The 23,449-nt window shown below is 44.8% G+C and overlaps 1 protein-coding gene across 2 annotated transcripts in view; it reads right to left on the bottom strand.

Annotated features, from left to right (window-relative positions):
- Positions 1 to 23,449, bottom strand: part of luzp2 (leucine zipper protein 2) — a 358,151-nt gene that overhangs the window by 170,146 nt on the left and 164,556 nt on the right. For both annotated transcript variants that reach the window (XM_078549536.1, XM_078549537.1), the window contains exons 2-3: positions 15,577 to 15,694; positions 2,768 to 2,838 (exon numbers count right to left, since the gene is read on the bottom strand). In XM_078549536.1, the coding sequence (XP_078405662.1) occupies positions 2,768 to 2,838; positions 15,577 to 15,694 (189 nt within the window). The remainder of the gene's footprint in view (positions 1 to 2,767; positions 2,839 to 15,576; positions 15,695 to 23,449) is intronic.

The following is a 23,449-nucleotide window of genomic DNA, read 5'->3' as shown; positions in this document are numbered from 1 at the left end:
ATTGTATAGGGTCAGGGTGAGCGCACAACGTACTGTGGGCGGTTTTCGTCTCCATACCCAAGGGAGGATATATTTGCCTTGGAGGTGCTATAGCAGCTTTGAGACAATGGATGGGATTTTCCAGACCTGTCTGCCGTCGGGATCGTCCAGTCCCGCCACAAGTCAATGGGCTTCTGAGTGGGGCACCGCCTCGCCCGCAGGTCCAGCCCGTGACGGGACCGGAAAATCCCGGGCCTATATGTTGAGACTATAGGGGTTGAGACTATATCTGGGATGAAAGGTTTGTCCTACGATGAGAGGCTCAATAAATCGGTCAGATGTTCTCTGGAATTTAGAAGGAAGTGTGGAGATCTCATTGAAACATACAACATTCAGAAGGGGCCTGACAGGTTAGTCACTGAGAAATGTTGTCACCCAGCAGGAGAATCTACCATTCAGAATCAGGGGTCAGTCATTTAGGACTGAGATGCAGAGAATTTTTTTTTTTCATTCAAAGGTTGTGAATCTTTGGAATTCTCTACCCCAGGGATGCTCCAACACTGAGTAAATTCAAGGCTGAAATAGACAGGTTTTAATAGTTTAGGGAATCAAGAGACATAGGGGATAGGCATGAAAGTGGAGACAGAACATCGACTATGATCATTATGAATGGCAGAGTAGGCTCGAGGGACCATATGGTCTATACCTGCTCCTGTTTCTTATGTTCTGAAGAATAGAGTACTACTTTTTGACTCCCTTTCTTGGTATTCTATCTACTTGACCCAGAAGAATAAAATGTTATTGATACTTCTGTTCTCTCTTCTCCACCCTTACATGTCAATTGTACAAATGTCCAGGTGTAATATTTAGACCATTTAAGAGAGAAGTCTACAAGGCTGAAATTCATGTAGACTTCTCCTGTTCAGCCACTGCAGCTTTGGTTGAAGCCCAGTCCACACACATATACGATGGACTGTATTTTCAAGGAGTCAGGGAGCATGCGATAAGGGGGCGGGTATCTAGATCGCGCCCTGCAGCCCTGGCCTGGCTGGATCCACCTCAGGATTAAGTATCTCCTCGCCCATCCCCCATAAGTCGAGTCGAGCCGGCTTTTCAAGGACTCCTGGTTCACGGCTGCTCAGAGGTGTCATGAACCATAGTCTGGATGAGGGGACCTTTTGAAAGGCCAATTCACAATATTTTACCCCTGCCTCCCATGACAATACCAATGCAGACATGACGGACTGAATGGCGTCCTTCTGCACTGTAATAATTCTGTGATTGGATGCTCTGAGGGGCTGTTGGGGCTGGGTGGAGGGGCATACGCCAGGCTGGAGAGTATAAGGTGCCTTTTGGGGCAGGTAGAGGGAGATGAGGTGGCATGACTTGGCATGGATGGGCCATGGGGGAGTGTGTGTGAGGTGAGGGGGGGTGTGAGGAATGAGGGTTAGAGGGCCTTATTATCATAATTGGGATGAAGTCCCAGAGCACTGAGGCAGGCCTTTTAACAAGGCTGCCTTGATACTCAGCAGCCCTGTGGCTGCCTCCAAACTGTTTCCCAAGGGGGTGATGGGCCCGACTTCAGTTACGTCCCCATCCCTCAGAATGAAAATCCTGCCTTTGCAGGCACTTCCTCCCAAGGCGGGCTCGCCAAGTCGGCTACCACTACCTGCCTCGAGGGTGAAAGTCCAGCCTGGCATTATAGCTGAAGTTACTGTTACAGAGTGGGAGAAATGCTAAGGAAATTTCCAGCATGAGGGTTTGGCTTCCTAACATTGCATTGATATGATTTAGTTGCTATGTTCGTCTAATTGTGCAGAATCTGCAAATGAATGCGTAAGATCAAACATCACCTTTTAATGTCACTTACAATTTTTTGTGTTTTAAAGTATGGCTCATCTGGTACTGTTTAAGATGCAAAAATAGTTTTCACTCATCAGTTCATGAGACTGGAAGCCTGGGGCTAAAAAGACAATAACTTAATAATAAATGGCATCAAGGCACATGTGACAAGGTTTCGTTGAGACATTTAAGCCCTGAATTTAATTAGCTTATAATGTTTGCTATCTTTCTGCAAAATAGTTATACCATTTAGGGAAGAAAGAAGTAAAGAAATCAATTTGATAGGAACCAAGATTCATTTTATTCCTATTCTTACTGATGGGTTCTTCCATTAAATGGAAGGGGCTGGGAGGGAAACATAATCAATCAAGATTCAATTTGAGATCTTGTTGGCAAAAAACATAACTTACTGAATAAGTTTTTAGAAATCATATCAAGAGAGGCAAATGTATGTGGTCTAGTCAACATGGCCAAGAGAAACAGCATTTTATGGTCATTTGAGACTTGTATTAAAATCTCCAGTGGCTAATTAAGTTCCAAAATAGGTACATCTTTAATTTTGAGCGTACATTCAAATATTCTTTGAGAACACAGCCAGATGACATCAAAGGTGGCACTATTATTAAAAATAGGTATATCAATACATTCAACTGCAGTCATTTGGTAGTACAGAACTTGAGTATTGCTGAGAAAAAGAGACATAGTGTTGAAACTTTTCGTCTTACACTCATCAGGACAGATTCACAAGAATAACAATTGGAAATTGGGACTACCAATTGGTGAATATCAATTTTACAACTGGTATTGTTGCAAATCTGTCCTGATGAGGTGAGGTGAAAAACTTTGATAGCAGGTCTCTTTTTTCAGCTACGTTCAACTGTATTAGTAACAGAAGCTCTTTTTTTTGCTGATACAATAACGAAAGATAAAGCAAACAGACACTCACTTCTGCTTCTGGCTTATCTCCAGAAGTTTCTGCACATCATTTTTAGCAACTGCTTCATCAGTTTTCAAGCTCTGGTAGTGTTTTGTGAAAGAGGAAATAGCAAAATCAGGAAGGATCTCATAAATGAGACATCACAACAGCATCAATTCAACATTGAGAGTGTTCATGTTTGTTGCATAAGCAGTGACAAATGTTTCGTTGTTTCGCTGATTTAAAAGAACAGTGACTTTATCATTAGCCCAAATTGTTCCACTTTAAAACCTTCAAAATGCTTTTGCACACATTATATTGATGAAGATAATATGAAAAGGGAAATCTTTTGAAAGTAGAATGAAGGCTCAGAATATTCTCTCTGTGAATTCCACAACCACACAGCAAGGTTAATAACTTCAAATGATAAATATTGTCACTGTAGATACATGGTCATATTAAAGACTTTGATCATTGAGAATCATTTGAATCATTGAGAACTGTCGGCATGACATTAGCCGTCTCAATTTCTCTGCTCCTCTCACCCATTCTAATCTGTCTCTCTCTGAACTCACTGCACTCCGTTCTCTCAGGTCCAACCCCAACATTGTCATCAAACCCGCTGACAAGGGTGGTGCTGTTGTTGTCTGGCACACTGACCTCTACCTCGCGGAGGCTGAGCGTCAACTCGCAGACACTTCCTCCTACCTCTCCCTGGATCATGACCCCACCACTGAACATCAAGCCATTGTTTCCAGGACTGTCACTGACCTCATTTCCTCTGGAGATCTTCCTCCCACAGCTTCCAACCTGATAGCCGCCCAACCTCAGACGGCCCGCTTCTACCTCCTACCCAAAATCCACAAACAGAACTGTCCCGGCAGACCGATCGTGTCAGCCTGTTCCTGCCCCACGGAACTCATTTCTCGTTATCTTGACTCCCTTCTCTCTCCCATTGTCCAGTCCCTTCCCACCTACATCTGTGATTCCTCTGACACCTTACGTCACATCAACAATTTACAGTTCCCTGGCCCCAACCGCTTCCTCTTCACCATGGACGTCCAATCCCTCTACACCTCCATCCCCCACCAGGATGGTCTGAGGGCCCTTAGCTTCTTCCTTGAACAGAGGCCCGAACAATCCCCATCCACCACTACTCTCCTCCGTCTGGCTGAACTTGTTCTCACACTGAACAATTTCTCCTTTAACTCCTCTCACTTCCTCCAAATAAAAGGTGTGGCTATGGGTACCCGCATGGGCCCCAGCTATGCCTGTCTCTTTATGGGGTGTGTGGAACATTCCTTGTTCCAGTCCTACTCCGGCCCCCTCCCACAACTCTTTCTCCGGTACATCGATGATTACTTCGGTGCAGCTTCATGCTCTCGTCGGGACCTGGAAAAATTTATTAATTTTGCTTCCAATCTCCATCCCTCCATCATTTTCACATGGCCCATCTCTGACACTTTCCTTTCCTTCCTTGACCTCTCTGTCTCAATTTCTGATGATAGACTGTCCACCAATATCCATTACAAGCCTACCGACTCCCACAGCTACCTCGACTACAGCTCCTCACACCCCACTTCCTGTAAGGACTCCATCCCATTCTCTCAGTTCCTTCGCCTCCGTCGCATCTGTTCTGATGATGCTACCTTCAAAAACAGTTCCTCTGACATGTTCTCCTTCTTCCTTAACCGAGGTTTTCCACCCATGGTCGTTGACAGGGCCCTCAACCGTGTCCGGCCCATCTCCCGCGCATCCGCCCTCACGCATTCTCCTCCCTCCCAGAAACATGATAGTGTCCCCCTTGTCCTCACTTATCACCCCACCAGCCTCCGCATTCAAAGGATCATCCTCCGCCATTTCCGCCAACTCCAGCATGATGCCACCACCAAACACATCTTCCCTTCACCACCCCTGGCGGCATTCCGTAGGGATTGTTCCCTCCAGGACACCCTGGTCCACTCCTCCATCACCCCCTACTTCTCAACCTCCACCTATGGCACCTCCCCATGCCCACGCAGAAGATGCAACATCTGCCCCTTCACTTCCTCTCTCCTCACCATCCAAGGGCCCAAACACTCCTTTCAAGTGAAGCAGCATTTCACTTGCATTTCCCCTAACTTAGTCTACTGCATTCATTGCTCCCAATGCGGTCTCCTCTACATTGGAGAGACTAAACGCAAACTGGGCGACCACTTTGCAGAACACCTGCGGTCTGTCCGCAAGAAAGACCCAAACCTCCATGTCGCTTGCCATTTTAACACTCCACCCTGCTCTCTTGCCCACATGTCTGTCCTTGGCTTGCTGCATTGTTCCAGTGAAGCCCAACGCAAACTGGAGGAACAGCACCTCATCTTCCGACTAGGCACTTTACAGCCTTCCGGGCTGAATATTGAATTCAACAACTTTAGATCTTAAACTCCCTCCCCCCATCCCCACCCCGTTTCTTCCCCCTCCCTTTTGTTTTTTTCAATAATTCATATAGATTTTTCTTTTCCCACCTATTTCCATTATTTTAATATCTACAACTAATACCTTGTCAGTCTTTCCACCCCATCCCCACTAGAGCTGTACCTTGAGTGTCCTGCCATCCATTCTTAATTAGCACATTCATTTAGATAATATCACCACCTTCACCACCTCTTTGATCCTTTTGTCCGTGACATCTTTTGATTATCTGCTCCTATCACTGCCTGCTTGTCCCTACAACCACCCCCCACTCAACTTCTCTCCACATCCCCCCGCCCCCACCAACCTTAAACCAGCCCTCTCCTAACTATACTCAGTTCTGCTGAAGGGTCATGAGGACTCGAAACGTCAACTCTTTTCTTCTCCGCCGATGCTGCCAGACCTGCTGAGTTTTTCCAGGTAATTCTGTTTTTGTTTTGGATTTCCAGCATCCGCAGTAGTTTTTTGTTTTTATCATATTAAAGACTTCCTCAATATACTGGCTATGTTATGAATATAAGTTAATTTCAGTACTGGCAATATATTACTTAATTTCATGGAATCATTGAATCATACAATGATTACAGCACAGGAGATGGCCATTTGGCCCATCTTGTCTGTGCTGGCTCTCTCTGAAGGAGCAATTCACCTAGTATCATGCTCCTGCCTTCTCCTGTAGCCTGCCCATTATTCCTTTTCAGATAGGACACTACCCTGAGGCCCAACCATCTTCAGCTGCTTCATCAATGACCTTCCTTCTATAATAAGGTCAGGACTGGGGATGTTCGCTGATGTTTGCACAATGTTCAGCACCATTCACAACTGCTCAAATACTGAAGCAGTCCATGTCCAAATGCAGCAAGACCTGGGCAATGCCCAGGCTTGGGCGGACAAGTGGCAAGTAACATTCGCGCCACACAAGTGTCAGGCAATGACCATCTCCAACAAGAGGGAATCTAACCATCGACCCTTAACATTCAATGGCATTACTATTGCTGAATCCCCCACTATCAACATCCTAGGGGGGGTTACCATTGACCAGAAACTAAATGGACTGGCCATATAAATGCTGTGGCTACAAAAGCAGGTCAGAGGCTAGGAATCCTGTGGTGAGTAACTCTCTAGCTGACTCCCAAAGCCTGTCCACCATCTACAAGGCACAAGTCAGGAGTGAATACTCTCCACTTGCCTGGATGAGTGCAGCTCCAACAACACTCAAGACGCTTGACACCATCCAGGACAAAGCAGTCCACTTGATTGGCACCCAAATCCACAAACATTCGCTCCCTGCACCACTGATGCAGTGGCAGCAGTGTGTACCATCTACAAGATGCATTACAGGAACTCACTAAGGCTCCTTTGACAGCAGCTTCCAAACCCACGACCACTACCATCTAGAAGGACAAGGGCAGCAGACACATGAGAACACCACCACCTGGAAGTTCCCCTCCAAGTCACCCACCATCCTGACTTAGAAATACATCGCTGTTCCTTCACTATTGCTGGGTTAAAATCCTGGAACTCGCTCCCTTAAAACACTGTGGGTGTACCTACACCACATGGACTGTAGCGGTTCAAGAGGGCAGCTGATCACCACCTTCTCAAGGGTAATCAGGGATGAGTAATAAATGCTGGCCTAGCCAGTGACACCCACATCCCAGTGAGTGAATTTAAAAAAAAAATCTAATTCCCTCTTGAAGACTTGTTTGGACCTGCTTCGACCACACAGTTGGGCAATGCACTCCATATCCTAACCACTCACTGCATAAAAAAACTTTTCCTCATGTCACCATTGCTTCCTTTACCAGTTACCTTAAATCTGTGCCCTCTGGTTTTTGATCTTTCCACCAATGGAAACAATTTCCCCCTACGTACTCTGTCAGACCTCTCATGATTTTGAATACCTCTAACAAATCTCCTCTCAATCTTCTCTTCTCCAAGGAAACCAGTCCTAACTTCTCCATTCTATCTATGGAACTGGAGCTCCTAATTCTGGAACCATTCTTGTGAATTTTTTATGCATCCTCTCCAACGCCTTCACATAATTCCTAAAGTGTGGTGCCCAGAACTGGATGCAATACTTCAGTTGAGGGCAAACCAGTGTTTATACAGGTTTAGCATAACCTGCTTGCATTGGTATTCTATGCCCCTATTGATAAAGCACAGGATACATGGCTTCAAACTTTGCAGATGATACAAAGATTGGAAATGTTGTCAACTGTGATGGGGATAGTCTTGAACTTCAAAGGCATGTTGGTGGCAGACAAGTGGCAGATGAAGTTCAATGCAGAGAAGTGTGAGGTGATTCATTTTGGCAGGAAAAATATTGTGAGACAGCAAAAAATAAAGGGAGAGCCTCTAAAGGAGGTGCAGGAACAGAGGGACCTTGTGCATAGGTCATTGAAGATGGCAGGGCATGTTGAGAGAGCAGTTAATAAAGCATATAGTATCTTAGGCTTTGTTAATAGGACATTGAGTACAAGAGTAAGGAGGTCCTGTTGAACTTGCATAAGGCACTAGTTAGGCCTCATTTGGAGTACTGCATCCAGTTCTGGGCGCCATACTTGAGGAAGGATGTGAAGGCATTGGAGAGAGTACAGAGGGGATTCACAAGAATGATTCCAGGGATAAGGAACTGTAGCTATGAGGATAGACAGGAGAGACTGGGACTATTCTCCTTGGAGAAAAGAAGGTTGAGAGGAGACTTGATAGAGGTATCCAAGATCCTGAGGAATATGGGTATAAATAGTGAGAAACTGTTCTCACTCAAGACAACATCAAGAACTAGAGGGCACAGGTTCAAAATAATTGGCAAAAGGAGGAAATGTGAGGCGCGGAAACAATTTTTTCACCAAGAGGGTGGCTGGAGTCTGGAACAAACTTCCTGAAAGGGTGGTGGAGGCAGGTTCGATCAAGGTATTCAAAAGGAAATTGGATTGCTACCTGAAAAGAAAGAACGTACAAGGTTACGGGGATAAGGCAGGGGAGTGGGACTAAGTGGAATGTTCTTTCAGAGATTCAGTACAGACTCGATGGGCCGAATGGCCTCCTTCTGCACTGTAAAGGTACTGTGGTGTATGCTTTATTAATCCCTCTCTCTCAACTTGTCCTACTACCTTCAATGATTTATGCATATTTACAAGGTCCCTCTACTCTCACACCAACTTGAGAATTGTACTTTCATTTATATTGTTCCTCCATGTTCCTTTCATTTATTTTAACCGAGTTATTTTCTGCATTGATTCATATTCTTTTGGACTAATCACTGGTCTATTTGAGATGCCTGGATTATCCATGATGTATTTTTACAGATTAGAATTATGGCTACAATAAGGCATTGAATGCTTACCATCCATAAACTCCCTTAACTCTAGATATAAGTGCATGACAATTGCAGATAAGCAATGCGCATGAAGTGTTAATGCTCAGTGAAATCATAGAATTCACAGAATCATAGAAATTTGCAACACAGGAGGAGTCCACTTGACCCAGTATGTCCACGCCAGCTGGTGAGTACCACCCAGCCTAACCCTACTTTCCAGTTCTAAGTCCATAGCCCTATAGGTTATGGCATCTCAAGTGCATATCCAAATGATTTTTAAATGCTACGCTATGCAGATTTCTGTCTCTAGCACCCTTTCTGGCAGTGAGTTCCACATTCCCACCACCCTCTGGGTTTAAAAAAACAAATCCTCTTAAATCCCCTCCAAACCTCCTGCCTCTTGCCCTAAATCTGTGCTCCCTGATTATGTACCCCTCAACCAAGGGAATTGGGCCTTCATATCCATTCTAACTGGACCTCTCAGAATTTTATACACTTCAATTAGATTGCCCCTCAGCCTCTCCTGTCCCATAGAAAAGAAACCTAGCCTATCCAACATTTCCTCGTAACAAAATGTTCAAATACGGACAAAATCCTCCTTTGTAAATCTCCTCCATACCCTCACAAGTAAAATCGCACCTTCCCAAAGTGCGGTGACCAGAACTGCAAAAAAGTACTTCAGCTGTAGCCCAACTAATGTTTTATACAGTTCCAGCATAACCACTCGCTCAGCTCTTATAGTCTAAGCTCGGCTGAGAAAGATAAGGATCCAATTCGACTTCTTCACCACCATATGTAGTTACCCCAGCCACCTGGAATACAAGAAGCTAGGGACGTGCATTCCAATGTGTTCCTCTACATTTCACGATATCCTACCATTTATTGCATATTTCCTTGCCTTTCTTTTGTGCTCCAGACCACTGGAGCCATACCTGTAGCCAGAGAAGGTTGGGAAATGATGGTCAGAGCCTCCGTTACTTTTCCCTTGCTTCTCCTAACAGCCCAGGATACATTGCCACTTAATTATTCACCAAAAAAAACATTTATCAACTTAATTAAAAGAATGTTATTCTTGTTTGAATTTAATTCTCTTTGAATATCTTTTGGTAACCTTTAGGAAACACACAGGATTTTACAGGGCACTGTGGTCCCCGCCCTCTGGTGAAAATGTAGGGGGTGAGCCCACCCCATCCGCGGCTCATCCCACAGGCATTTAACGCTACGGGGTTGGGGGGGTGGGGGGGGAGATAATTGCTTTAAGGTAAGTCTTCTGCCGCAATCTTGGCAGGAAGTCCTACCTCTAAGAGCCGCTGGCCAACCAAACGGCCAGAAGCTATCTAGTCACAGCAGCCCCACTGCTGGGGATGCTGAGGAATCAGAGTGAAAGGCAATTGTTGGCAGAGGGTTGGGAGGGGGTGGGGTGGGAGGTGGGTGCGGTGCGGGGACAGAGGGGCTGTGTTTCACTAGGGCCAGGCTGGGGCGAAGGGGTGGGGAGCGGGATAGGATAGACAAGCCAAGGGAGGAGGAGAATCAGAGGGCCGCAGAATGGGCCATGGGAGCCCATTAAGGAGGAAAACCCCACCCTTTCCCGCCACCAGCTAAATCCCAGCGGCGGTGGGATGAGGCCCTTAAATGGCCATTGATCGACCACTTTAAGGGCCTTAACTAGCCCAGGGGCTGGCCGGCTGCCTGACACCCCCACAGCCACTCTCATAAAACTGCGGCAGGAACAAACAATAAGTGACGGGCATGGTGCCCATGGTATTTTAGGCAACCCCCAACCCCCTAAACCTGCCACTGGGGACTGTAAAATCCAGCCGACAGAGCACTGAGCTCTACTTAAAGTTTATTTTAAATTAATTGAATAATTTAAAATCCATAGCTTACAGATGTGCACAAACGTATAAAAAAACGTCAAAAATGGTAAACATGTCAAATCCTTTGATAATTATTGCAATCAGAGTTCGATGAGAATTCCTATAAAATGTAATCATTATCACTTTGCTTGTTGGATTGAAGCATTACATCAAAAAACTTAACCGTTCCTTTGCAAAAATACTAAACTCCCTTTATGCTACTTAAGCACCTAAACAACACTAACAACTCTTGGAAACATCAGAAAGAACAAATCAAAGAACCAAAATGCTTCGTAATGAATTATTCATTAATTTGTTTATGTTTCATTCTGGCTGGAAACCCTTTACAAAGGGTACTCAAGAATAGTGTCTGGCATGGAACTGCTTTGATACTTCAAGCTGAACTGCGTGCCTCACACTTTAAGTGCTGGTACAAATGGAGGATAATGTTTTATTCTGTTTTCAGTCTTTTATTTGTGAAAAATAATATAAAGTTGCAATGATTCAGGTTAATATTTTATCGAATTTGTTTAAATCTAAGATTTCTGACTGCCGTTTCTTTATACTGTCGATTTTGTTTATTTTGGGTATCCAGTGAAGTATTTCTAGTTTTTACATGCAGAGTTAAAACTTCCAAGGTGAAGCCAGTTTTGTTCGCACAGATTTATCTGGGTGTCTCTCAGCCTGGCCCTGGCGAAATACCACCACAACCCTCTACCCCTCCCCCCAAAGGCAACAGAATACCTGGGCCCTTAGTGTACATTGGAACAAGCAATGTCTCTTTTAAAAATCGAGAAATAAGCTAATGAAGCACTGAGGAGAGCAAATTATAATGGGTGAATTCAATATTAATTCAGATACAGAAAGTAAAATAAAGAGCGGGAAAGGACGAATGGATTAAAAGGGAACAAAAACAGACAGAAAGGAAAAGTAAGAAAGAAAATTAACGTTTTTATAATTTCCTAAAAAAAGTTCATAACCTGGCAGAATGAAACTCCACACTTACAAGTGTTCACTTTCTGGGCAAGAGGAGGTAATCGTCAGTCATTCATAATTATCACATTGTTCAAAGGGTACTTACATTGTTGATTGGTAGACTTAACTTTATGTGGTGAGTTTAATGTGCAATTAATGTGAAAATGTAGAAACTTAATGAAACTAACGGCGGAGTGGAGCAAATCAACCAGCAACTTATGGCGATTCACAATTCACATGGTATCTCTTCCTCACCACAAGTTTATCACTGACTTGTACATTAACAACATGTGCATGGTTCAGAAGCTATTAGATTTTTAGCAAAATCTGCACCCCATAGTCTGAGGAGCTGAAATATTTCTCTTATTGTTACAAGCATAATGCATGGCTCTACAATAATTTTGGGTACATTTTTAAATGAGATGTTGTCAGGATTCGCTTATGCAGAATAGCGTTCAGATTATAAGTTTGATTTGAATTAGGTTAAACCTCTAAAATCCGATAGTCAGAAAATGATGTTGAAGAAATTAGGAAGAAAGTTAATACAAAATTATAAGAAAGTACAGATGACAAATATAAGCTATACCCTTTTCAGAACACCTCTGAGGGGCTACAAAAAGACTACCATGTCACTAGAAGCAGAAACAAATGAGACAACTGGTTGTTCCTGTTTTCGTTATTCAGCTCAGCTTTTGCCACAAATCCAATTTTTGCAACCTCGGTTCAAACAAGATGAATAAAGATTTGCTTGATGTCTAGTTTAAAACTGGCTCGCCTGAGTCCACTGGTAACCAACAGTACAAAGATGTAAAAAAACAAAAAACTGCGGATGCTGGAAATCCAAAACAAAAACAGAAACAGAAATACCTGGAAAAACTCAGCAGGTCTGGCAGCATCGGCGGAGAAGAGCACAGTTAACGTTTCGAGTCAACAATTTCCAGTTCCCTGGCCCCAACCGCCTCCTCTTCACCATGGACGTCCAATCCCTCTACACCTCCATCAACCACCGGGTCTCTGCTTCTTCCTCGAACAGAGGCCCGAACAATCCCCATCCAACACTACTCTCCTCCGTCTGGCTGAACATGTTCTCACACTGAACAATTTCTCCTTTAACTCCTCTCACTTCCTCCAAATAATGGGCCCCAGCTATGCCTGTCTCTTTATGGGGTATGTGGAACATTCCTTGTTCCAGTCCTACTCCGGACCCCTCCTACAACTCTTTCTCCGGTACATCAATGAATACCTCGGTGCTGCTTCATGCTCTCGTCTTGACCTGGAAAAATTTATTAATTTTGCTTCCAATCTCCACCCCTCCATCATTTTCACATGGTCCATCTCTGACACTTCCCTTCCCTTCCTTGACCTCTCTGTCTCAATTTCTGGTGATAGACTGTCCACTAATATCCATTACAAGCCTACCGACTCCCACAGCTACCTCGACTACAGCTCCTCACACCCCGCTTCCTGTAAGGACTCCATCCCATTCTCTCAGTTCCTTCACCTCCGTCGCATCTGTTCTGATGATGCTACTTTCAAAAACAGTTCCTCTGTCATGTCCTCCTTCTTCCTTAACCGAGGTTTTCCACCCACGGTAGTTGACAGGGCTCTCAACCGTGTCCGGCCCATCTCCCGCGCATCCGCCCTCACGCCTTCTCCTCCCTCCCAGAAACATGATAGGGTCCCCCTTGTCCTCACTTATCACCCCACCAGCCTCCGCATTCAAAGGATCATCCTCCGCCATTTCCGCCAACTCCAGCATGATGCCACCACCAAACACATCTTCCCTCCACCCACCCTGGTGGCATTCCGTAGGGATCGTTCCCTCCGTGACACCTTGGTCCACTCCTCCATCACCCCCTACTCCTCAACCCCCTCCCACAGCACCTCCCCATGCAAACGCAGAAGATGCAACACCTGCCCCTTCACTTCCTCTCTCCTCACCATCCAAGGGCCCAAACACTCCTTTCAAGTGAAGCAGTATTTCACTTGCACGTCCCTCAAATTAGTCTACTGCATTCATTGCTCCCAATGCGGTTTCCTCTTCATTGGAGAGACCAAACGCAGACTGGGTGACCGATTTGCAGAACACCTTTGGTCTGTCCGCAAGCATTACCCAGACCTCCCTGTCGCTTGCCATTTTAACACTCCACCCTGTTCTCATGCCCACATGTCTGTCCTTGGCTTGCTGCATTGTTCCAGTGAAGCTCAACGCAAACTGGAGGAACAGCACCTCATCTTCCGACTAGGCACTTTACAACCTTCCGGACTGAATATTGATTTCAACAATTTTAGATCTTGAACTCTCTCCTCCATCCCCATCCCCTTTCCGTTTCTTCCCCCTCCTTTTTGTTTTTTCCAATAATTTATATAGACTTTTCTTTTCCCACCTATTTTCATTATTTTTAAATGTATTTCCACCCATTGTTTTTCTATACCTTTTATGCCCTTTCAGTATTATTTCACCCCAACCCCACTAGAGCTATCTGTACCTTGCTTGTCCTGCTCTCTACTCTTAATTAGCACATTCCTTTAGATAATATCACCACCTTCAACACCTCTTTGTTCTTTTATCTGTGACATCTTTTGGTTATCTCCTCCTATCACTGGCCTCTTGTCCCAACAAACCCCCCGCTTCCCCCCGCCCCCCCCCTTAAACCAGCTTATATTTCACCCCTTTCCTATTTTTACTTAGTTCTGTTGAAGGGTCAAGAGGACTCGAAACGTCAACTGTGCTCTTCTCCGCTGATGCTGCCAGACCTGCTGAGTTTTTCCAGGTATTTCTGTTTCTGTTTTAGTACAAAGATGTACCTCTTAGTGCTTTTAGATTTTTTATGTCATTCACTTTGGAAGAATGCTACAATTCAATGTGATCATGTTATTGCAGCAGCAATTTAACTTACATTCCTTGTGCCATTTTGTTCATTATTTCTGTTTCTGTTAACTATAGGGAAGTAAATTCAAGTTCAGTAAAGCCATTGAAAAATTCTTTCAGTAAAGAGCTCAAGCGACAGAATGTTTCTTGCGAAGCACATAATGTCAAAATAGTGACGTAGTAGATCAGGACACAGTACTTTATCCAGCTCTACTTGTCCCACCCTGCCCCCTTAAACCAGCTTATATTTCACCTCTTTTCTATTTTTACTTAGTTCTGTTGAAGGGTCATTCGGACTCGAAACGTTAACTGTGTTCCTCTCCGCAGATGCTGCCAGACCTGCTGAGTTTTTCCAGGTATTTTTGTTTTTGCACAGTACTTTTACCTCTAGAACTGGGATTTAAATTCTGCCCGGACCAGATCTCTCTCTGTTTTCACCCTTGAGGATCCCAATTGAAGTGAACTTGAGCAATCTTGTGATTCCCAGATGGACTGAGTTCAGAGCACCAAATTACTTAAGCAACGAAGTCAACGAAGCTAATCAGTCAACATCAATCAGAAAGAGCATGAGCACAGGAGGGAATGGTTTTCTGAGTTTGAGATTAATGGATTTAATGGGAGTACAGCAAAAGATGCTGGAAAGTATATCCAACCTACGCTTTAAGCGTAGAGTACTGTCACTCAAAAAGGAATGAAAAGTACAAAAAAACTAGACAGGAAACTACAATTGTTTGGTAATCAGTGTTGAGAATACATAATAATGTAACATTACCCATCTCTGCCATTGTAGGACAATCGCCTGAATTATTCACTAAGATAAAAGCAAAGTACTGCCGATTCTGGAAATCTGAAACAAAAACAGAAAATGCTGGAACTCAGCAGGCCTGACAGCATCTGTGGAGAGAAAGATTCTCTGAAGAAGAGTCATATGGACTCTTTGTCTCCACAGATGCCGTCAGACCGACTGAGCTTTTCCAGAATTTTCTGTTTTTGTTCCTGAGTTATTCAGATTGGTTGCAACAATTATTTAGAAGCATGAAGCAAATTTGTATATCTTTAGGAAGCAGTCTATACACTTTTCCACACTTAAGCTTATCACTTCAAGGCACTTTACATTTTTAGGTTCAACCATTAAAAACAATTCTCTTAAATTTTAGTCTATAAAGGGACTGAATATCACTGATAAAGAAAGATGGCACGGATAATTCTATTCATTATTGTCTTCTTCACAATAATGTTAGTTTTACCCAACTCGCTGTCCATTGTTCTTTATGCAGTGTGAAAGCATATTCCCAAGCCAGAAGCCCCAGGACTAAAGACTTAAAATGTTGTAACTTGGAGAGTGGTTGGGGGGCAGTTGTCTAACCTGAAGATTTCCTTTCTTTCCTTGCAACCCTGTCGCTGACTTTGAGAGCTGCTGAAGAAGGCTACTTTTCTCTGTGGAAATCTGTTTCAGCTTTCTTTCCAGATCTTCATAACTCTGTCTGAAAAAGAAATGATTTGAAGAAACTAATGGTAAGCAACTTCTCAACTGGACTTAATTGATAATAAAACCAAGGATATTAACACAACTAAAAACTTACACTCAAGGGGTTAATCGTACAACTTTCTTTTTTCCCCCTTTGCTTAAATTTCATTACAAATCTTTGAACACCAATCTGCTGATGAATAGTTTTACAATATTGGTTCATTACTGAGCTATGGCTCCATTACAGCATTCCTGCTTCAGGGTTATGGGTTTAAGTCCCACTCCCACTTGAACACATAATCTAGGTTGACACTTGGCACAGAATTGAGATGTCAGCCTGCATTTTACAGGGCCTCAGGGAATGTGCTGGGTGTGAAAGATGAGGTCAGGAGGCAAGGGGGTGTGTCTGTTACCTTACCGCTGTTCCAGGCAGGGAAGATGGAGGACAGCTTTACCGCCCAGAGGCAAATTGAGACCCTTAAGTGACCAATTAGCTACCACTTAAGGGTCTCTTCCCGCCACCACTGGCATTTTACCAGCGGCCTCCTTGTGGGTCGGGGGAGGTGGGGCCCTCTTAGTTGGGCATCCTGTGGCAGTCCCCATGGAAACACATACTTTTGCCCGCAGCAACCACCCTCCCACCATCACAAGGCCCTGCCTAATTGGCGCCAATGACCGTGACTCCACTCACCTGTATATTCCTGGGCCCACTGCATCACTGGTACTCCTGCCTGGTTACAATTTGAAGAATGGCCACCACTCCCAGTGGTGCTGCTGGGATTGAAGAGCTGCTGGCCCTCTGATTGGCTGTCAGCTCTTGAGGGTCATCATCTTTTAAAAGGACAGGAACACCAACAGATTGATGAACATAAAATTGAGTTGGGGCTCCCAGATATAGCCGAGACAGGGTTGTCCTTGTCTTTCTGGCTGATGGTGGTGGCCACTGCTGCCCTGCAAAATCCCAGCCATTGTTTTTTGAATGTGACGTTAATCTGAAGCATCTCCAGGACTTCTCCTAGTTGCCTGGTCTACGTGTATCCCTCAGCTAAAACAAGTTATCTGGTCATCTTCACATTACTGTTTATGGGAGTTCACTGTGTGCAAATTAGTGCACATTGCCCTCATTACAACAACGACTACACTTCAAAAGTACTTCGTCGACTATAAAGCTCTTTAGAATGTCCTATGGATGTGAAAGAGGCTATATAAATGCAAGATAAAAGCAAAATACTGCAGATGCTGGAAATCTGAAACAAAAACAAAAATAGCTGGAAAAACTCAGCAGGTCTGACAGCATCAGATAGTCCTGATAGTTCATCAGTTAGTTCTGACGAAGAGTCATGCGGACTCGAAACGTTAACTGTTCCTCTCCGCAGATGCTGTTAGACCTGCTGAGTTTTTCCAACTATTTTTGTTTTTGTTATATAAATGCAAGTCCTTCTTTCTATCTAAATACCTGCAATAATCTGCTTACTTGAAAACATGCTACCAAATTTGTTATAAGACCATAAGACGTAGGAGCAGAAATTCGGCCATTCGGCCCATCGAGTCTGCTCCGCCATTCAATCATGGCTAATAAGTTTCTCAACCCCATTCTCCCGCCTTCTCCCCGTAATGGTTTGACATATATTTTATTACAATATTGCAAACCTAGAAAGGGCACTTTTACTAACTCACAAAAGTACATGAGATGCATTCTTTAGGTACAGCATTATGTTTAATTGTAATACTTTATTCCATTAGGTCTCTTTGATATGATTAATGAGCCAATGGACACCCATTATCCCTAAGCCCACTGCAAGTTAGTGCTGGTCCAGGGATGAAAGGTGGGTGGCATGGCTTTCTCGTGCCCTCAGAAGGCCGCCCACATGACATAATGTGGGTTAGCCAGTCCTCCAGGAGAATTCCTTGTAGTCAGGCATCAAGGGACCCGGACACGGAGAGCCACCCGCCAATTAAGGCCCGCCCAGTGTGGATCGCGAGCGGCAGGCGGGGGGAGGAGGGAGAGCAGGCCTGGCACGCGGTTCCTGCATGCGTGCGAAAGAGGGCTTCAATCTCCCTGAGGCACAGAGCTGCCTCAGGGAGATTGAAGCGGTTTGTAAAAAAATTTATTAAAGACACTAAACATTTTTTAAAACACGTCCCCTTATGTGACTCTGTTGCAGGAGCTGGGACAGCATTTTAGTTCAAAAATAAAGTTTTCAGTTAATGTTTATTTGCTTTAGGGAACTTCATCCCGCTCGTGGATGAGGTTTCCTAAAATATATAAAGGCCAATTGGCCTTTTTGCCTGCCCGCCAATTGTAAGGTTGGACAGGCAGGGTTAATTTGATATTAATTAGCTCGTTAATGGCCTTAATAGACCTTTTAATTATCGGCAGGTGCGCAGCCGACTCCGGCACACACCTGCCAAAGGAAATACCGCACGAGTGCGCAATGACATCATCGCGCATCATATTACGCTTGGGCGTGTCGGCTGTGCACCTGCACGCCAAACGTAAAATTCTGCCCCATATCCACAAAAGGCCTAACAATCCTTAAAGGGACCACTAGAGGTGACGCCCACAGGGTAAATTTTTTAAAATACCCGAATCTATAGCAAGAACATTAGAAATAGGAGCAGGAGTCGGCCATTCATCCCTTTGAACCCGCTCTTCCATTCAAGGAGATCCTGGCTGATCTTCTACTTCAACACCATTTTCCTGCATGATCCCCGAGATCTATCAATCTCAGTCTTGAACACACTCAATGATTGAGTCTCCACAGCCCTCTGGGGCAGAGAGTTCCAAAGATTCACCACCCTCTGAAACTCCTCCTCATCTCATTCCTAAATGGCCTGCTACTTACTCTGAGGCTGTGTCCCTCAGTTCTAGACCCCTTAGCCAGGGGAAACATCCTTTCTGCACCTACCCTGTCGAGGCCTGTAAGAATTTTCTATGATTCAGTGAAATCACCTCTCATTCTTCTAAACTCCGGAGAATAAAGGCCCAGTCTATTTAATCTTTCCTCATAGGACAAACCCTCCATCCCAGGAATTAGTTTGCTGAACCTCCATTGCACTCCCTCAATGGCAAGTATATCTTTCCTTACGTAAGGAGACCAAAATGACACACAATATTCCAGATGCGGTCTCACCAAGGCTCCATATAATTTCAGCCCTATGCTCAAATCCTCTTGTAATAAAAGCCAACATACCATGTGCCTTCGTAATTGCTTGCTGTACCTGCATGTCAGGAAGGAACAAGGAGTACAACAAGGAGGAACAGGAGTGCCCCAATTTTTTTTAATTATTATTCATTCTCAGGATGTGGACTCCACTGGCCGGGCCAGCTTTTATTGCTCATCCCCAGTTGCCCTTGAGAAGGTGGTGGTTGAGCTGCCTTCTGGAACCGCTGCAGTCCATGTGGTGTGGGTACACCCACAGTGCTGTTAGGGAGGGAGTTCCAGGATTTTGACCCAGCGACAGTGAAGGAACAGCAATATATCTTCAAGTCAGGATGGTGAGCGACTTGGAGGGGAACTTCAAGGTGGCGGTGTTCCCATCTATCTGCTGCCCTTGTCCTTCTAGATGGTAGTGGCCGTGGGTTTGGAAAAGGAGCCTTGGTGAATTCCTGCAGTGCATCTTGTAGATGGTACACACTGCTGCTACTGTGCATCTGTGGTAGAGGGGGTGATTGTTCGTGGATGGGGTGCCAATCAAGTGGGTTGCTTCGTTGTGAATGGTGTCAAACTTCTTGAGTGTTGTGGGAGCTGCACTCACCCAGGCAAATGGGGAGAATTCCATCACACTCCTGACTTGTGCCTTGTAGATGGTGGATAGGCTTTGAGGAGTCAGGAGGTGAGTTGCTCTTTGCAGGATTCCAAGACTCTGATCTGGTCTTGTAGCTGCTGTGTTTATATGGCTAGTCCAGTTCAGTTTCTGGTCAATGGTAACCCCCAGGATGTTGGTAGTGGGGGAATCAGTGATGGTAATACCATTGAACATCAAGGGGCGATGGTTGGATTCTCTCTTCTTGGAGGTGGTCACTGCCTGACACTTGTGTGATGTGAATGTTACTTGCCACTTGTCAGCCCAAACCTGGATATTGTCCAGGTCTTGCTGCATTTGAACATGGACTGCTTCAGTATCTGAGGAGTCGCAAATGGTGCTGAACATTGTGAAATCATCAGCAAACATCCCCACTTCTGACCTTATGATGGAAGGAAGGACATTGATGAAGCAGCTGAAGATGGTTGGGCCTAAGACATTACCCTGAGGAACTCCTGCAGTGACGTCCTTGAGCTGAGAGGACTGACCTCCAACAACCACAACCATTTTCCTTTTGCTAGGTATGACTCCAACCGATGGAGAGTTTTTCCCCTGATTCCCATTGACTGCAGTTTTACTAGGGGTCCTTGATGCCACAGTTGGTCAAATGCTGCCATGATGTCAAGGGCAGTCACTCTCATTTCTGGGGTTCAGCTCTTTTGTCCATGTTTGAAGCAAGGCTGTAATGAGGCCAGGAGCTGAATGGCCCTGGCGGAACCCAAACTGGGCATCAGTGAGCAGGTTATTGTTAAGCAAGTGCCATTTGATAGCACTGTTGATGAGCCCATCCATTACTTTACTGATGATCGAGAGTAGACTCATGGGGCGGTAATTGGCCGGGTTGGATTTATCCTGATTTTTGTGTACAGGGCCTACCTGGGCAATTTTCCAGATAGCCGGGTAGATGCCAGTGTTGTAGCTGCACTGGAACGGCTTTGATAGGGGGTTGGCAAGTTCTGGAGCACAAGTCTTCGGTACTATTACCAGAATATTGTCAGGGCCCATAGCCTTTGCAGTATCCAGTGCCTTCAGCTGTTTCTTGATATCACGTGGAGTGAATCGAATTGGCTGAAGACTGGAATCTGTGATGCTGGGGACCTCCGGAGGAGGCTGAGATGTATCATCCATTCAACACTTTTGGCTGAAGATTGTTGTAAATGCTTCAGCCTTATCTTTTGCACTGATGTGCTGGGCTCCTCCATCATTTGGGTATTTGTGCAGCCGCCTCCTCTAGTGAGTTGTTTAATTGTCCACCACCATTCACGACTGGATGTAGCAGGACTGCAGAGCTTAGATCTCATACATTGGTTGTGGGATCGCTTAGCTCTGTCTATCACTTGCTGCTTATGCTGCTTGGCATGCAAGTAGTCCTGTGTTATAGCTTCTCCGGGTTGACACCTCATTTTTAGGTATGCCTGGTGCTGCTTCTGGCATGCCCTCCTGCACTCTTCATTGAACCAGGGTTGATCCCCTGGCTTGATGGTAACGGTAGAGTAGGGGATATGCCGGACCATGAGGTTACAGACTGCTGAAGTACAATTCTGCTGCTATTGATGGCCCACAGTGCCTCATGAATGCCCAGTCTTGAGTTGCTAGATCTGTTCGAAATCTATCCTATTTAGCATGGTAGCAGTGCGACAGAACACAATGAAGGGTATCCTCAATGTGAAGGCGGGACTTCGTCTCCACAACAACTGTGCGGTGGTCACTCCTACCGATATTGTCATGGAAGATGCATCTGTGGCAGGCAGGTTGGTGGGGATGAGGTCAAGTATATTTTTCCCTCTTGTTAGTTCTCTCACCACTTGCCGCAGACCCCATTCTAGCAGCTATGTCATTTTGTACTGGGCCAACTTGGTCAGTAGTGATGCTACCGAGCCACTCTTGGTGATGGACATTGAAGACCTTACCAGAGTGTATTCTGCACCCTTGCCACCCTCAGTGTTTCCTTCAAGTAGTGTTCAACATGAAGGACCACTGATTCATCAGTTGAGGGAGGGCAGTACGTGGTAATCAGTAAGAGGTTTCCTTGCCCATGTTTGACCTGATGCCAAGAGACTTCATGAGGTCCGATGTTGAGGACTCCCAGGGCAACTCCCTCCTGACTGTGTACCACTGTGCCGCCACCTCTGCTGGCTATGTCCTACCGGTGGGACAGGAAACACCCAGGGATGTTGATGGTGGTGTCTGCGACATTATCTGTAAGATATGATTCCGTGAGGATGACTACGTCAGCCTGTTGCTTGACCAGTCTGTGAGACAGCTCTCCCAATTTCGGCACTAGCCCCCAGATGTTATTAAGGAGGACTTTGCAGGGTCGACAGGGCTGCGATTGCCCTTGTCGTTTTCTGTGCCTAGGTCAATGCCAGGTGGTCTGTCCGGTTTCATACCTTTTTTGTGACTTTGTAGTGATTTGTTACAACTGAGTGGCTTGCTAGGCCATTTCAGAGGCCATCTAAGAGTCAACCACATCACTTGAGTCACATGTAGGCCAGGCCAGGTAAGGATGGCAAATTTCCTTCCTTAAAGGACATTAATGAACCAGATGGGTTTTTACAACAGTCGACAATGGTTTCATGGTCATCATCAGACTTTTAATTGAATTCAAATTCCACCATCTGCCATGGCGGGATTCGAACCCAGGTCCCCTGAATTGTGCCTCAGAAGCATCATACCACAGAAGTGATGGTAAACTGTGCCAAAGAAGGCCCCTGGGTTTTCAACTTTTATCCCTAATTCTGACGGTCTCATTTCTTATTAGCAAATAGTCCAAATTAAATATTAACCTTTTTCATTGGCCTAGAGTGAGGGTCATCTCTGTAACTAGTGTCATGTAGACTGAAGACAAACGTCCATCTCTGATTCCCCAGGCCCCCAGAGTGACATTCTTTTGTGAACAATTTATTTTTTTAATTCGTTCATTAGATGTGGGTATCACTGGCTAGGCCAGCATTTATTGCCCATCCCTAATTGTCCTTGTTCAGGGGGCATTTAAGAATCAGTCACATTGCTGTGGGTCTGGAGTCACATGTAGGCCAGACTAGGTAAGGACGGCAGCTTCTTTCCCTAAAGGGTATTAGTGAACCAGATGGGGTTTTTATGACAATCGGCAATGGTCAGACTTTTAATTTCAGATTTTTTATTAGATTTAAATTTCACCCAGGTCCCCAGAGCATTACCCTGGGTATCTGGAATACTAGTCCAGTGAAAATACCACTATGCCATGACACATCCTTGTATATACAGAGCAGTTGTACAAATGATGTTACATCTCTTATCAATTAAACAAACTTTACCGTAAACAATTCATAGTAACGTGCTACCCTACTCCATGGATGCTAATACAATTAAGAATACATGTTAGCAGTAATTTCCTATCATAATGTCAGAAAGGATGTCTTCTTAAAATATAGGCGTTCTGCCCCTCAGATATAGGTTAAGGCATTAGCAAACCTCAGCCTGGTTAGAAAAATAGAAGCAGGAGTAGGTCATTCGCCCCTTCAAACCTGCTCCGCCATTCAGTATGATCATGGCTGATCCTCTATCTCAATGCCACACTCACGCTCTCTCCCTATACCCCTTGACTATTTAGAGTCTATAAATTTATCTATTTTCTTCTTAAATATATTCAGTGAGTTGGCTTCCACAGCTTTCTGTGGTAGAGAATTTCACAGGTTCACCACTCTCTGAGTGAAGAAGTTTCTCCTCATCTCAGTCCTAAATAGTCTACCCATATCCTGAGATTGTGACCCCTTGTTCTAGACCCCAGAGTTCTCTTTTATTTTCCTTGCAAGTTTACTCTCATACTCTATTTTTCCCCTCTTAATCAATCTCTTGGTCCTCCTTTGCTGAACTCTAAACAGCTCCCAATCCTCAGGCTTGCTACTTTTTCGAGCAAGTTTGCACAACCCATCTTTGAACCTACTACTATCTTTAATTTATTTTGTTTGTCATGTTTGGGCTG

The sequence above is a fragment of the Cetorhinus maximus genome, chromosome 9, assembly GCF_964194155.1.
Source record: "Cetorhinus maximus chromosome 9, sCetMax3.hap1.1, whole genome shotgun sequence".
NCBI classification, from domain to species: domain Eukaryota; kingdom Metazoa; phylum Chordata; class Chondrichthyes; order Lamniformes; family Cetorhinidae; genus Cetorhinus; species Cetorhinus maximus.
The sequence above is the reverse complement of the archived record's forward strand: the minus strand, read 5'-3'. Positions and strand labels throughout refer to the sequence as shown.